The sequence below is a fragment of the Leptinotarsa decemlineata genome, unplaced genomic scaffold, assembly GCF_025532065.1.
Source record: "Leptinotarsa decemlineata unplaced genomic scaffold, Ldec_3_MD MMD2_tig00026330_RagTag_RagTag, whole genome shotgun sequence".
In the NCBI taxonomy this organism is placed as follows: domain Eukaryota; kingdom Metazoa; phylum Arthropoda; class Insecta; order Coleoptera; family Chrysomelidae; genus Leptinotarsa; species Leptinotarsa decemlineata.
This window is the reverse complement of record NW_027412690.1, coordinates 2,891,249-2,905,965: the sequence shown is the minus strand read 5'-3', so window position 1 is coordinate 2,905,965 and position 14,717 is coordinate 2,891,249. Positions and strand designations below refer to the sequence as shown.

The 14,717-nt window shown below is 32.7% G+C and overlaps 2 protein-coding genes across 2 annotated transcripts in view; one reads left to right on the top strand and one right to left on the bottom strand.

Moving 5' to 3' along the window:
• CenG1A (Centaurin gamma 1A) overlaps nucleotides 1-12,615 on the bottom strand; it is a 146,359-nt gene extending 133,744 nt beyond the window's left edge. The window contains exon 1 of the mRNA XM_074182995.1: nucleotides 12,170-12,615. Coding sequence (XP_074039096.1) covers nucleotides 12,170-12,332 — 163 coding nt within the window. The 5' untranslated portion in view covers nucleotides 12,333-12,615. The remainder of the gene's footprint in view (nucleotides 1-12,169) is intronic.
• The window catches only part of LOC111506207 (angiotensin-converting enzyme), an 84,432-nt gene that overhangs the window by 38,651 nt on the left and 31,064 nt on the right, over nucleotides 1-14,717 (top strand). The gene's annotated exons all lie outside the window — the stretch shown is intronic.

The following is a 14,717-nucleotide window of genomic DNA, read 5'->3' as shown; positions in this document are numbered from 1 at the left end:
AGTGGGCGTGTTTGAATGAAATTTGGTGATTCAAGATATTTTTTAGATGATAAATGAATGATTTTTTTATCTTTCACCACTGGATTTTGAATAGTAACATAGTTAATTTTCGTGAATTTATGCAATGATATATCGAAATTCAGAGAAAAAGATAATTTCGTAAATCTGATCGACCTTTTTCATTATATTATGTAGTTTACCGGATCATTTTCACATCAATAAAAGATTATCTTCATTGAACTTCATTCATTCATTCAAGACTGTCAAATCTGACATCCCCAGATTTTTCACTAAGTAGGTAATTGAAAAGTAGGTAATTAGTGACCTAGAAGAGTATTTATCTAATCGTTTCACATTTTATCAGGACAAAAAAGATTCCATTCAGTATTTCTTAAAAAAGTAATTTTTGTCAATCTTTTTAAGAATAAATGTTATATCGAATTCATTCTGACTTCGCGAACTCACCGTATGAAATGACAAGCTAAGAAAAAATTACAATTTCATCGAATTCCTAATAGGACTCATGCGAGTTTTGTTCATTCGAAGAGAATATTAGTCCGGTCAAATTAGACTAAAAAATAAGAGTGAAGGTCCATAAATTTACAACAAGCTGCAAATGCGTGGAATTGTTCAAAACATAGTTAAAAATGAGATTTTAAAATTCCGAATGATTTCGATGCCTGGAAAAAAATTTATTCGAGATCAAAGGTCAAAAATCTCGAAAAAAATTGGTTTTTCGCGATTTTCAGGAAAACGGTAAGTTTTATCATAAAATAACCTAAAATAAAAATTGTAGATCATAAAATTCTCTACAAAAAATGTTTCAATACTTTTTTTTCTTAGAGCCACCGTTTCTGAGATACGACGAGTCAAAAAGTTGTAAAAGTTGTAATCGTCATTATATGCATAAGTATGCCACGTATATACATCTCTGAAGTTGTAATTTAAGTAAAAATATTTTCTACTGGTATACATAAGTCTAAATATAAGAATACCAGATAGAATGAAATCCAGTCCTTTAATTTGTACGCTAGTGTAACCTTGAGTTGGTGAAGATGTAGACTTACTCGTACTTCTTAGTGCTCGAACTCCACCTGAAAAAATTATTTTCTTTCTAAAGCCAGGAAAAGCTCAAAGTCAAACCGAAATGATATACGTGATATATGTGATACGACGTCTGCATTTTACAGGAGGGGTAAAGCAACAGTCTTTAAAATGTTTGAAAAACAAGATTTAGTTTAAGGTGCTGAAGTTTTCAAAAAAAGTAATTCGACTCAACAAAATATTATCTATCACCAACGGGATTCAGTTTCTTTTTTCCATGTACAAAGCTCCGAAAAAACCACCTGCTTAGATAAGTATCGATATGCATGTTTCGTAAAAAACACTAAAAATAAAAAAACAGGTGCAATTAGCTTGTCTTCCTCCAACCTCAGTTGGTGCTCATCAACATCTTTTCCGGGTATATTACCAAGTTCAAGTGTGGCTTGGTTATCAGCTAGACCCAAAAGACTGGGGTTAGAAGTTGGTCGACAATGCATTAGAACCTATTCAGACTTCACTCCCACCTGCGCCGGAAAAACTGCTGAACACAATTTTTTGCAACTATTAAAAGGAATGCAGCGCTAAATGTGGTTGTAAAAAAGTTGGACTGTTGTGTTCACTGGCATGTACACATTGTCAAGGCCAGTCATGTTCTAATGCTGAATCACAAATAGTGGAGGATTCATTTGATACCAACGAGGAAAAATGCGATACATCACTCTTGACGCAATTTACCTACACCCAGGATGAACATCAAGAAGAAGAAGAAGATCAAGAAGAAGAAGAAAACCAAGAAGAAGAACGACAAGAAGAAGTATTCGAAGGTTATGACTCAGATGAATGAATTTTTACATTTTTTAAATTTCAATCGCTTTTATAATTCGCAACCCTTCCTAATATATTTTATTATGCAAGTTTTCAATGTGACAGAATCACAACAGACATGTGGAATAGGCCTAATAGGGAAACCACGTTAAAAAAAACGCGCTAAGTACACTACCTCATAGGTGGCGTGAAAACGTGTGCATATAATGACGATTACAACTTTTACAACTTTTTGACTCGTCGTATCTCAGAAACGGTGGCTCTAAGAAAAAAAGTGTTGATACATTTTTTGTAGAGAATTTTATGATCTACAATTTTTATCTGAAGTTACTTTATGATGAAACTTACCGTTTTCCTGAAAATCGCGAAAAACCATTTTTTTCGAGATTTTTGAGCTTTGACTTCGAATACATTTTTTTCCAGGCATCGCAATCATTCGGAATTTCAAAATATTATTTTTAACTATGTTTTGAACAATTACACGCGTTTGCAGCTTATTGTAAATTTATGTACTTTCCAATGTCTAGATTGACCGGATTATATTACGAAAAAAAGAAAATATAATTTGAGGCAAGATTACGACACTCAGAAAAACGGAAGGCTTATTTTCATCAAAACCGCATACGAAATAAAATGAACCAGTCGGTTTGTTCACATTGTTGATTTGAGCTAATGGGTTAACTATAATAGGAAAATAACTGATTCGTCATGGCCCAATACATTGTTCATCAATTCAGGAAAACACTGAATGTTTTGGAAACTATCTGATTTATTGTATTCTTTGAAAAACATTTTTTGATGAAGAATGTTCCTTCAGTATTCAACTGTTCCCAATATGAGAAATAAGCGAAGCTATATTGGAAAGGTAACTATCTCTATACAGGATGTTTCAAATTCGATCATCACCATTGGGATCTCGGAAACTATGAGAGATACGAAGATAGTTAAATTGGGGCAAAGTTGGGCATTTACCTGATTAACAATATGCCGTTGAGAAAGTTCGGAAATTCCGAGTATATTCGAAAAAAACAGAAATTTTGAAAAATGGTTTTTATTTTTTTCTGGCTTTATTTTTCGAAGGATTCGAAAATAAATTGTACTTTCTCATTGCCACTTTTTCCCTGCTAAATAATAAAGTTGATGATGATGGCCGGAAGACGAAACGTCGGATAGCAAATCTGAAAACACCATTATGTAGCAATGAAAAAGTGACAATGTGGAAGTGCAGTTTATTTTCGAAGTGCAGTATATCTCTGGATATACTCGGAATTTCAGAACTTTCTTAACGACATATTGTGAGTCAGATAAATGCGCAACTTTGCCCCAATTTAACGTATCTTTCATAGTTTCCGAGATCCCAATGATGTGGATCGAATTTGAAACACCTTGTATAGAGTTACCTTTCCAATATAGCTTTGCAGATCATGCAAAGGAGTAACTTTCAACACAAACTGAGAGAAAATCCCTTTCGAAACAGCTACTTTCATATAAACATTGAATTACACGAAAGAACACTGTATAGGAACATTGAACACAAAAAATACTTTTCTTTATTCAGTTTGTATTCCAAACATTCGTTATGGAATTGAATCAGATATCACTCACAGGATTGCTACACAATATAATAAATGAAAGAAGTAAAATTTCACTAACATGGAACACTGTCATTCTCCGATGTTTCGTTGTAAGACATCTGTTTTATTGGCTCTTCAGTACCAAATCTGGATAAAATTATAAAAAACACGTATTCTATATCAAAATTTTCATTGATTTTTTATTTTATCCCTTTTTGAAAAATAAACTTTGTCACCAAATTTCGAGTTTTACTGATTTTTTTTTATTAAAGATTTGAAACGCGACAATAATTCTTTTTTGACATTTTGTGTTCAGTTGTTTTCCGGTACATCTTGAATAATTGATTGAAGTCTCAATATCTTTTTGAAAATGTCAATTTATTTTTGGAAATTTAGGTTATTACTCCAAATTTGGAATCTTGTTCCGAAATTAATCGAATTTGTTTGAAGTTACACATTTTTCTCGATGATTTCCTGAATATCCTGAAATTTGTCCTTTTTATGAAACTTTTGATAATGATCGACTTTTTCTCTGAATTTAAAACTACTTGAATTTATTTCATAAAATTTATATTGTTTTTCCGATATTTCCATTTTTCTTAGAAATTTCGACAAAACGTAGACGTCTTAGATGAAATAAATTACATTTGTTGAATTTTAAATCTTTTTCCAAAAAATAATGCATCTTTGTGGTCCTATAACAGTGAAGAATAACCACAAGTGAATCACCTATTGCCGAGCCTATTGCATCTCGAAATAACCTCTTCAAAACGTTTCGATTAAGAGCCATGTAAATTCAATTTATTTATTCAATAATGTAACTCCAGAGTAAGTGTCAAAAACACGTATGGTTATTGTTTCAAACACCTCGAATGGTACTCATTCTGTCGCGCTGAGACAGCTTAAGAGTTTATGTACTATTTATAAATAGTCATTAGAATTCATAAGCACACCGGTCTTCAGACATGAAAACATGTTTATGAAGGTACCTTCATGTTAAAAAATCGTTATACTCGTAAATGGAAATACAGGTAATTTGATGAGGTATTATTATTCGAAGTGGATTCATGTTATTTTCTAACCTTAGTAAGTGTACCTACGATTCACTCACTTATAGAAAGAATACCATTAACATAATTCATTTAGGATGTGAACTGAAAATGTACACATTTACTAACTGAAATGCAGAGAAACAGATATTAGAAAAACGAACATAAGTCTGGCTGACGAGGTGGCCATAACTGTTCTTGATTTGCTATAAAGCATCGCTAGATAACAATTTCTTAGAACTTTCTTAGAACCAGAACTACGGGCTTGTTATCCACAAGCTCCACGCGAGAGTGGTGGGCAAAAACTCGATCGAGGAGTAACTCCGACAATCTGAACCGGTTCTCGCACCATTTTCTCTTTCAAAACATCCGAGACTCGGATCAATTTCACGCCCTGATTAGTGACCAACCGACATTTCCGATGCGGTCACAGCAGCGCTTTCAAAGAAATCACTCGATGTCCTATCGGTTGACAAGAAGTCAGGGGGTATCGCGAATGGTTTTTAGAACTCGTCGATATTTATGGGACGTCCAGCCATTGTTACGACTACCACAAATGGGTCACCCCGTCGCTGGACCTTTTGTACGACCTGATTTATGACCGGGCACTGCGTTTATATGTGAGGGTTTATTTCGATGTCATTTTTCTGAGATTCGAATTTACCGATGTATGAAGGACATGAGTAAGTTATAAGAATTCATGAATGATTTCAGTTATTGATTGACAGTTATTAGCATTTTTCACGGCTTTTCACAGCAAGAATAAGAATGAATATAGTGCTTCACAAAAATACTGAATTTATTTTATTAATAGCTTTGACTTATTAATAAATTTGACTTCAGTACTGTATTAGTATTGATAAATTTGTGTTACAGAAAGGGATATACCCCGTCCCAGTGGAAAGTTAGCAGAGTAACTAACCCATCATCAATAAGTTTGCGAAATTATGTGAGCATTCTGTCAAAAATCGCATTTATTTAGTAAATATCATATAATAACATAACAACAATTCGGGTTCATAAACAAATCAAATATCAAAAATGCCTGCTCGACTTCGTGGAACAAATAGTAGGGGCGTTGGACAAGTATTTGAAATGTCTTGCGCTATTTATGGACTTGGCAAATGCTAAGAATGATAATCTGGTAAGAACAGATCAAGCATTGAAAAGTCATTCAAGTCAATTTGATCCGTCAGTAGTTATTGTGAATTTTTCAATTTTATAATTTCTACTCTCCAGAACATTGAGTTTCAAACCAATCATCTGGAAATGAAGAATTCTGAATTCATGATCGAACTCGTATCTCTCTATGTATATCAAGTTGACGAGACACTTTTCGAAATTTGCAAAACGAATGATTTCACAATTTGCCGCTATTTATTCGCTAATTCGTTGCGGAAGAAAATATTTTTTCGCCCTTTTTTTTTAAATACATGTTGTCTCGCTAACTTGATATCAAGGTAGCGATACCACTTTTTTATTATAAAGTTTTCCAGAACTTTGACTAGACCATTGGTTTAGTATATTTATTCGCTAATCAGTTGCGGAGAAGAATATTTTTTCGACCCTGGTATTGAAAAAATACATGTTGTCTCGCTAACTTGATATCAAGGTAGCGATTCCACTTTTTTATTATAAAGTTTTCCAGAACTTTGACTAGACCATTAGTGTATTATAATTATTCGCTAATTAGTTGCGGAGAAAAATATTTTTTCGACCCTTTTTTTAAAATACATGTTGCCTAATCTAACCTAACCTAACTTGATAGTTATCAAGTTAGCGATACCACTTTTTAATTATAAAGTTTTCTAGAAATTTGACTAGACCATTGGCTTGTTATATTTAGACACTAATTAGTTGCGGAGAAAAATATTTTTTCGAATACGCATGGTGTCTCGCTAACTTGACGTCAAGTAGGCGATACGACTTTTTTATTATTAAGTTTTCCAGAACTTAGACTATAACATTGGTTTGATATATTTATTCGCTAATTACCTAGTTGCGGAGGAAAATATTTGATTCACCTTTTGTTTTAAAAAATTCATAGTCTCGCTAACTTGACATCAACTTTTTATTATTGAATTTTTGAGAACTTCAACCAAACTATTTGCTTTTCCTTATTTTGAACACACATTTGAGTTTTCTGTAATTTTGACATTAGTCTAATTGTCGGTCAGATTAGGATATCACAAACTCTCATTCCGGAACAAACCAACAATCTCAGCTCTATACAGAATCTACCTTGAGGCAGGACACGAAATCGAAAAAACTCTCGAAATATCACCACGGGTGGGGGGGGGGATGTAGCGAGATAATCACGTGTATTTACAAATAAAAGTTATTGACAAATTGCCTAACGACCTATACCCTATACTGCCTTAGCCACTTATTAGTTTTGAAGAAAGTCTCGATACTTCATGGCCTGAGGACAATGTACTTGTCACTTGCCATAAATGTACTATTGTATGTAAAATGGTCAAATAAATACTCTCCTCTATTCTACAATATTGAATATATTCTTCGTTTTATGCAGTTGAAAATATTTTGAATATTTTTATCAAAAAAATACATGTGATTTTGACTAGAGGGATGGTAGTTCACAACATCATCAAGCATCACCAGGGAGGAGGGGGTTTAAGAGGGGGGGTTAAAAAGTTACTAAAAATATCACTTGATTAATGGACGACCCCGAAGTGCCGAAATAGCTCTCTAATATATTGCTTGATCTATTAAAATTGATCGGGTAATGTTTGGGATCATGGTAGAAAAATATTTGATTTTTGTGTATGTTATCAATTACTTAATGAATCAATTTAAAGCTGAATTCAGGAGGGGTTCGTGAACACCCCAATTTTTTTGTTAGTAAGTCTAAGGAGGCTTAAATGAGCCTAAAATTATTGCATATTAAAAATTTCTAAAAAGTGAAGAATTTACATTTGGTTCTGCTAGCTTAACGGTTGAGCCAGCAGAAGCCAACATTTTTTCAAAAAATAGAACACCTGAATAATCGGCGATAAAGAAAAAGATGTGCCTAAAATGAGCCTGAAATTATGATGGAATCCGATTTGACAGAATGTTTTTTTATGATGGAATCCGATTTGACAAAATGTTTTTTATAAGGGTGGGTTTTGCTAGCTTAACATTAAGCTACCAGGACCCATGATATCTACGTTAAACGAAGAACAAAAAATTCGGAAATGGAATACAAAATTAGCCTTAAATTATGGCCTGAAAATAAATGTAAAATTCCAAAGTGGTTCTGCTAGCTTAACAGGGGTGACAAATTAGCAAGACACCATGTATTTGTTTGAAGGTGGTTGAAAATGTTTCGTGGTGTATTTCATCAGTTCGGACTTCCATTGTCTAATATAATATAAATTGATATGAAATCCCTGAAAAAAATTTCAGTTAATCTTTTATTTTTTTCAGGGATTTCAAATCAATTTATATTATATTAGACAATGGAAGACCGAACTGATGAAATACACCATGTATTTGTTTAAACGACGGGAAATTAATAATATTTTCCGCTAATAACTAGAACATGCTAATAGTGTAGTCAAAGATCTGGAAAACTCAATAATAAAAAATCAGTGAGAAAACAGCCACGATTCGATTTCAATAAAATTTTCGTGGATGAAAACTATATTTGGAGAATTATATGTAAACTGTGTAGTTGATCAAACCTCATATGTCAGACTTTTTGTAGGGCAGAAAATGAACCCACACTCTAGTTTTTATTATTTCGTTACTCTCTCAAAACTTTCGTGGATGTGACTTTTTTCTCATTGACATATATTATATTACTTACTAAACAAATTCCTTAAGTCAAATTACTTTGTAGGGCAAAAAATCAACCTCCATCCCTGTTTTCATTCATGTCCAAAAAACATTTGTGAATTTATTTTTTTATTCTATCTACGAATGTTTGGAAGGAGTTATCAATTTTTGTTGAAAATGGATGAAAACAGGGATGATTTAATGCCTGACAAATAAATTTGACATGTGTAACTTGTTTATGATATGTAATGTAATATATTTTCACTAGTTCGGACTTGCATTGTCTATTATATAAAATGATTTGAAATCTCTGAAACAAATAAAAAAGAAGAATTGAAAATTAATAGCTGAAAATAACAATTATATTAACCAAAATAAACCTGAAATGAAATAATAGTGAAATAAAATACAAGTAAAAATAGAACAATTGAATAAATTAAAATAAAGAAATGAAAAAAGAAAATAAAAATAAAAAGTGGAGAGATTCCAAGTCACGTTAGTTCACGACGTTTCGATTGTAGATACTAACAATCGAAACGTCTTGAACTAACGTGACTTGGAATCTCTCCACTTTTTATTTTAGTTCACGACGTTTCGATTGTAGATACTAACAATCGAAACGTCTTGAACTAACGTGACTTGGAATCTCTCCACTTTTTATTTTTATTTTCTTTTTTCATTTCTTTATTTTAATTTATTCAATTGTTCTATTTTTACGTTTCGATTGTTAGTATCTACAATCGAAACGTCGTGAACTAACGTGACTTGGAATCTCTCCACTTTTTATTTTTATTTTCTTTTTTCATTTCTTTATTTTAATTTATTCAATTGTTCTATTTTTACTTGTATTTTATTTCACTATTATTTCATTTCAGGTTTATTTTGGTTAATATAATTGTTATTTTCAGCTATTCATTTTCAATTCTTCTTTTTTATTTGTTTCAGGGATTTCAAATCATTTTATATAATAGACAATGGAAGTCCGAACTAGTGAAATTCATCATGAAACATTGTCAATCACCTTCAAACTAATGTAATATATGTTAATGAGAAACAATTTACATCCACGAATGTTTTGAGAGAGTAATGGATTAATTAAAACATGGGTAAAGGTTGATTTTCTGCCCTACAAAAGGTCTCACAGATAAAGTCCGACATCTGACGAAAAATGTTAATGTCATCGGAGTAAATTTTTGGTAATTCAGTTAATTCATGGGAGATCTCTCTCGCATCGCGTCGGTTCGACAAATCCATGACTGGAACTCGTGGCTGTTTTCACATTGATTAGTAAAACAAGTCGTATCGATGTTAAGTCAGCGAGACACCATGTAATTTTTTAAACAAAGAGTAAGTCAAATATTTCCTTCCGCAACTAATTAGCGAATAAATATACCAAACCAATGTTCTAGTCAAAGTTCTGAAAAACTTTACAATAAAGAAGTAGTATCGCTAACTTGATATCAAGTTAGCGAGACACCATGTATTTTTTAAATAAAAGGTACGAAAAAATATTTTTCACCGCAACTAATTAGGGAATAAATATACTAAACCAATGGTCTAGTCAAAGTTCTAGAAAAATTAATAAAAAAGTGGTATCGCTAACTTGATATCAAGTTAGCGAGACAACATGTATTTTTTTTTTAAAAAGGGGCGAAAAAATATTTTCTTCCGCAACTAATTAGCGAATGAACAACGGCAAATTATGAAATCATTCGTTTTGAAAATTTCGAAAAGATATACGTTATCTCTCTATATGAGTACCCGAGTGAGTACTATACAGTTTTTGTTATTTTATGACCTATGTAAAACATCGGATCTGCCTTTCTATTTTTAATATGAAAGTATGCTCAAGTTATCATTGGTTTAATATTTTTCAAGATATGTTGACATTTTATAATTTTTCTTTTCTTAGAATCCGGTAAATTTCCTTTATGGATTAAATATACAATTTTTTTAATAGTAGATAATCTATCAAATTATCCAAAAGAACAATTCGTTCAGGCCCACTGACTATATGCGAAAAATCTGTTTTATTGCATTCACTTCTTTACTGAAATTCACATAACTGCTGCTACTTTGTTCGTGTCTGAAAGTTGCTACTTTGAATGACCTACAAATATTTGTGAAGAATTCATTTCGAAACTAATTGCCTTTTTCCATTCTTTGGAAGGTTCCCACATATTTTGTATAAAGATGGAAAAGTAGAAAGTCTTTCTTTCCTAAAAATTAATCTCTCCTTAAAATATACCCCTTTCAATATCATAAATCTAAAATCAAATTTAATGGTTGAATCGCTGGCTATCAACACAAGAAAATGCCCTAATCTATGAGAAAAGGTATGTTAATATTATCTACTAATTCTGGGATGATCAGAGGATTTGAGGAATAATTTCCTTAATACTTGAATATTTCAAGAACTATTGAAATAAATATTACTTTTCAAATAATCCTTAAATCTGATGATTTAAACATTGTGATATTTTAAAAGATAGATTTGACTAGGTTTCCACCCTCAGACTGCCTACTTACTAGCTTTTGTATAGCTTCTGTTCTGTAGTTCAATTAATGATCATGAAATATACCTACCAAACTTTATGATATACTTTAGGGCAGACATTATGAAACGTTTCATAACGACATTCTTTATTATTTCATAGAATATCTGGAGCCAAATGAATTCTCAGTGATAGCCTTGCTACTAATTAACTAAAATACAAAAATTACCTCGTTAACATATCACCTTAGCCTTATCGTCGAAGTTTTAGAAGACTAGAGAAAAGGCATTAAGTTCAACAATAGTCTAAAATGAGCCTGAGCAAACTGAAAATTTACAAATGGGCTTGGTTCGAATTTGTTTCTGCAAGCTTAACGGTAAAGCTAGCAGAACCCATTGTTTGAAAAAGGAGAAAAGAAGCCTGAAATGAAAAAAATAAATTTTTACCTCGCCCCCATTTGAAAAGGGTTTCCAGTTTATATAATGTCTGCCTGAGGTAGTCACCAAAACATCCAATTCAAATAAGGGGCAAAAACATGTTTAATGGGGTAATGAACGAGTTTAAAATTGTTCAAAAAGAAACATGAAAAGTTGACGATGGAGGGGAGTAAGAGTCAACACAGACGCTTAGAATGAACCTAAAATTATGAAAATATTTCTATTTTTCCCCCACTCTGCTTCTACCGTGTGTTTTATTAATTATTCATGCGAGTGTTCCATATCTTTATTACTCGAATACAAATCATACAACATTGAATGTTTAAAATAAATACTGATATTTCACTTTTTAACAGACTTAATTATGAACTCCTATAGAATAGCCACTTGAAAACGAATGGAATATCCACTTGAAAACGATTCATTACTTTGATATTTGAGGAAATAGACTATGAAATGGACAACTTTTTCCTAGTTTAACCAATTTTGTATCTCTAAAGGTTTCGAATTTGGCACGCTTTATCTCGGACACACTGTATAGGTACTTATTTCCAAAAAAAAAACCTACTTACAACCCCAATCAAAATCAAGGAATATTTGCCGTAATTTTTGCCACCCCTTACGAACCTGTTGGCCATGCAGCATCCCTAAACCCCGGGAATTCAAGTTCCTCAGTTACGCCTCTGCAATCACACGCGAAAGACATAAATATTCCGAATTTATTGTCCATCTAAGCATTTGAATACCGTTACGGCCAATAGGAAATCGAATTTGGGTTCAGTATCGACCTGCATACAAAATACACATAATCAGTGTCAATCAGATTCCAGATACCTGTCCCTTTGTAGCACGGCACAGGTAGAAAACGGGGTTCGAGGTCGCAGGGGTGTTATTCAACAATGCCCCGATTGACTATTGACTCGGGGTTTCACGTTTCCGAAAATAAAACATGTGGAAAGACTCACCTTCTATACAGACTACATGATCTCTAATTTGTTGAGCAATAATCCCATCCGGAATCAGGTCTATCAAGTCGTAGATCGCGTAAATGCTGGGATGAACACTTTCGAATCGCTGGATCTCCTGCCTGATAGCCACGGAGTTGTTGACGAACGCGCGAGAGTTCATTTTTTTCGAAGTCAATTAGGGTAACAGGTAAACATTATAAAAATATTGACAGTACGTTTTGTTTATAAACTGCGGGCGGCGAGTCTACCGAAACGCTGGTCGGAATCAGAGAACACATCACTATAATTAACACGCGTCGGTTAATTGGCTTGAAATCGATAGTTTTGCGGGTTCGTTCTTGGCATTTAATAATAAAAACCCGTAAAAGTTAATAGGTTAGGTGTAGACACTTCCGTACAATCCCACCACAGTCGCACCATTTCTGTGTTGCTGCGTCCGGAGCGACGTGAACGTGTTCGGGAAAAATGCCAACTAAATATTGAGCTGCCTATTGTTTTAGGAATCTGTAAACAGGTAGTGTAGAAATAACTTTCTAATATTTTGAAGTAGTGCTACTGACTAACAGATGGCGAGACCATATTATGTGGTAAATTATTTGAAGAGAACTTCAATTAAAGGTTTGAAAATTAATTGAACAAATAAAGTTGGGAATGTCACTACGAGATGCCAGAAAATATAAAATGATCCAAGAACACCATGGGGAAGTTACAAAGACACCATTGTTCATTTTGTTACTACTGGAATTTCGAAATAATTCAAATTGCCAAACTATTGACACTTTCACGGGCTAAATTGTACTTTATGGGATACTCACGGATTCTAGGGCTTTTTCTGGGATGATACTACATGACGGTAGGAATTCAGAACAATTTTTTTTGCGGACTCGATTAGTTTTCGATCCTGTCAAAGTTTGTATGACGTAATATTTTAATATTTTACAGCAATATGTTGATTTGTTTGTCCCTAGTTTTCGCGATTTTTCTTGGGATGATACTACACTGTGGTAGGAATTCAAAACAATTTTTATTTTTTGGTCGGACTCAATTAGTTTTCGAGATGGCCTGTCAAAGTTTGTATGATGTCATATTTTACCATTTTTTTTTATTGTTGAGAAAAGATAGTTTTTTTCAAAGTTAAATATTTGAAAATACGTTCTTTTTCGAATTCGGAGGTCAGGTTAGATGTCGCGGAAAGATTTTTTTTAAATTGAATATTCGAAAATACGTACCTTTCAGAATTCGAAGGACAGTTTAGATGTGGAGGAAAGACAGTTTTTATAAAATTAAATACCTATTTGAAATTACGTTCATTTCCGAGTTTAGAGGTCAGGGTAGATGTTGAGGAAAGATTTTTTTTAATTAAATATTTGAGAATATATTCTTTTTATAATTCGGATGTCAGGTTAGATGTTGAATATAGATAGATTTTTAAAAATCGAATATTTGAAAATACGCCCTTTTTACAATTCGGAGGTCAGATTAGATGGAATGTTATATGTTATTGCATTTGTTGTAGTTGGTTTTTTCTGGTAAGGTGTTTTCTCTCTGAATTTCAATATTTTAAATGTCATTTGTGAAAAAAATATAATATGACGTCATATATACTTTGACAGATTATATTTCCGAAACTTATTGAGTCCGAAAGAAAATAATTGCCATTTGATTCACCTTTGTCATTCAATTTGTGTCCAAATATATCTCATGAACGCCCAAAGTTTATAAATTTTTTTTAAGGACAAAACACAAGCACTACATGAAAATCCTTAAAGCCTGCCTGTGCGAAAGTAGGGATTCATATTGTATCGGAAATCGTTGGAAATTAAATCCATTTGGAAAAAAGTTCTCAGGAAGTTTATTCCACATAAACACAGTTTTCCATATGAAAGAGTCCTTAAACAGTGAAGTTCGAGGTGTAATGAGTTGAACCTCAAAACGATAAGCAGCCACATTCCGTCGCGTATTTCTGATATGTACCGCTCTTGGAGGAATCAAATGCGCCAAGTCACTTGAACACTTTTGGTGAAAGTATATATAGAAGAGAGACAAGTCTCTAACATTATGATTTTCTACCACGTAGTAACGACTACATCCATCAATTTATTGAAAGTCTCTAACCTTTCACAAATCTCTAACCTCTTGAGGTAAGGTTAAGGTATAAAATATCCTCCGATAGATATTCATTCCAAGTCCACTGAGGAATAAATTTCGGACTTTCATGTACAAGGGTATTCCGACCTGAATGAAATATTCATAGGATATCCAGTGTTGGAATCAACTTAAAAAAAAACGATTTGTACCCGTTGTTGAACTGCTTAAATACTTTCCACGGTTCTCTCATCTATAAATTTCAAGTTTTTCATTATTTTCCGTTGTGGAAAAATCAAGTGGTTTGAGGTCAGGAGATGTGGTAAACCCTTGAGTAGAGCCTTACGTTAATTTATTATTCAATAATGTTACCAGACGGTGAAACATCAATCTTTAGTTGATGGAGGAAAATAAGTTTTCTCAATAGTCTGCATTGCAAAATTAATCAATTAATAAGATA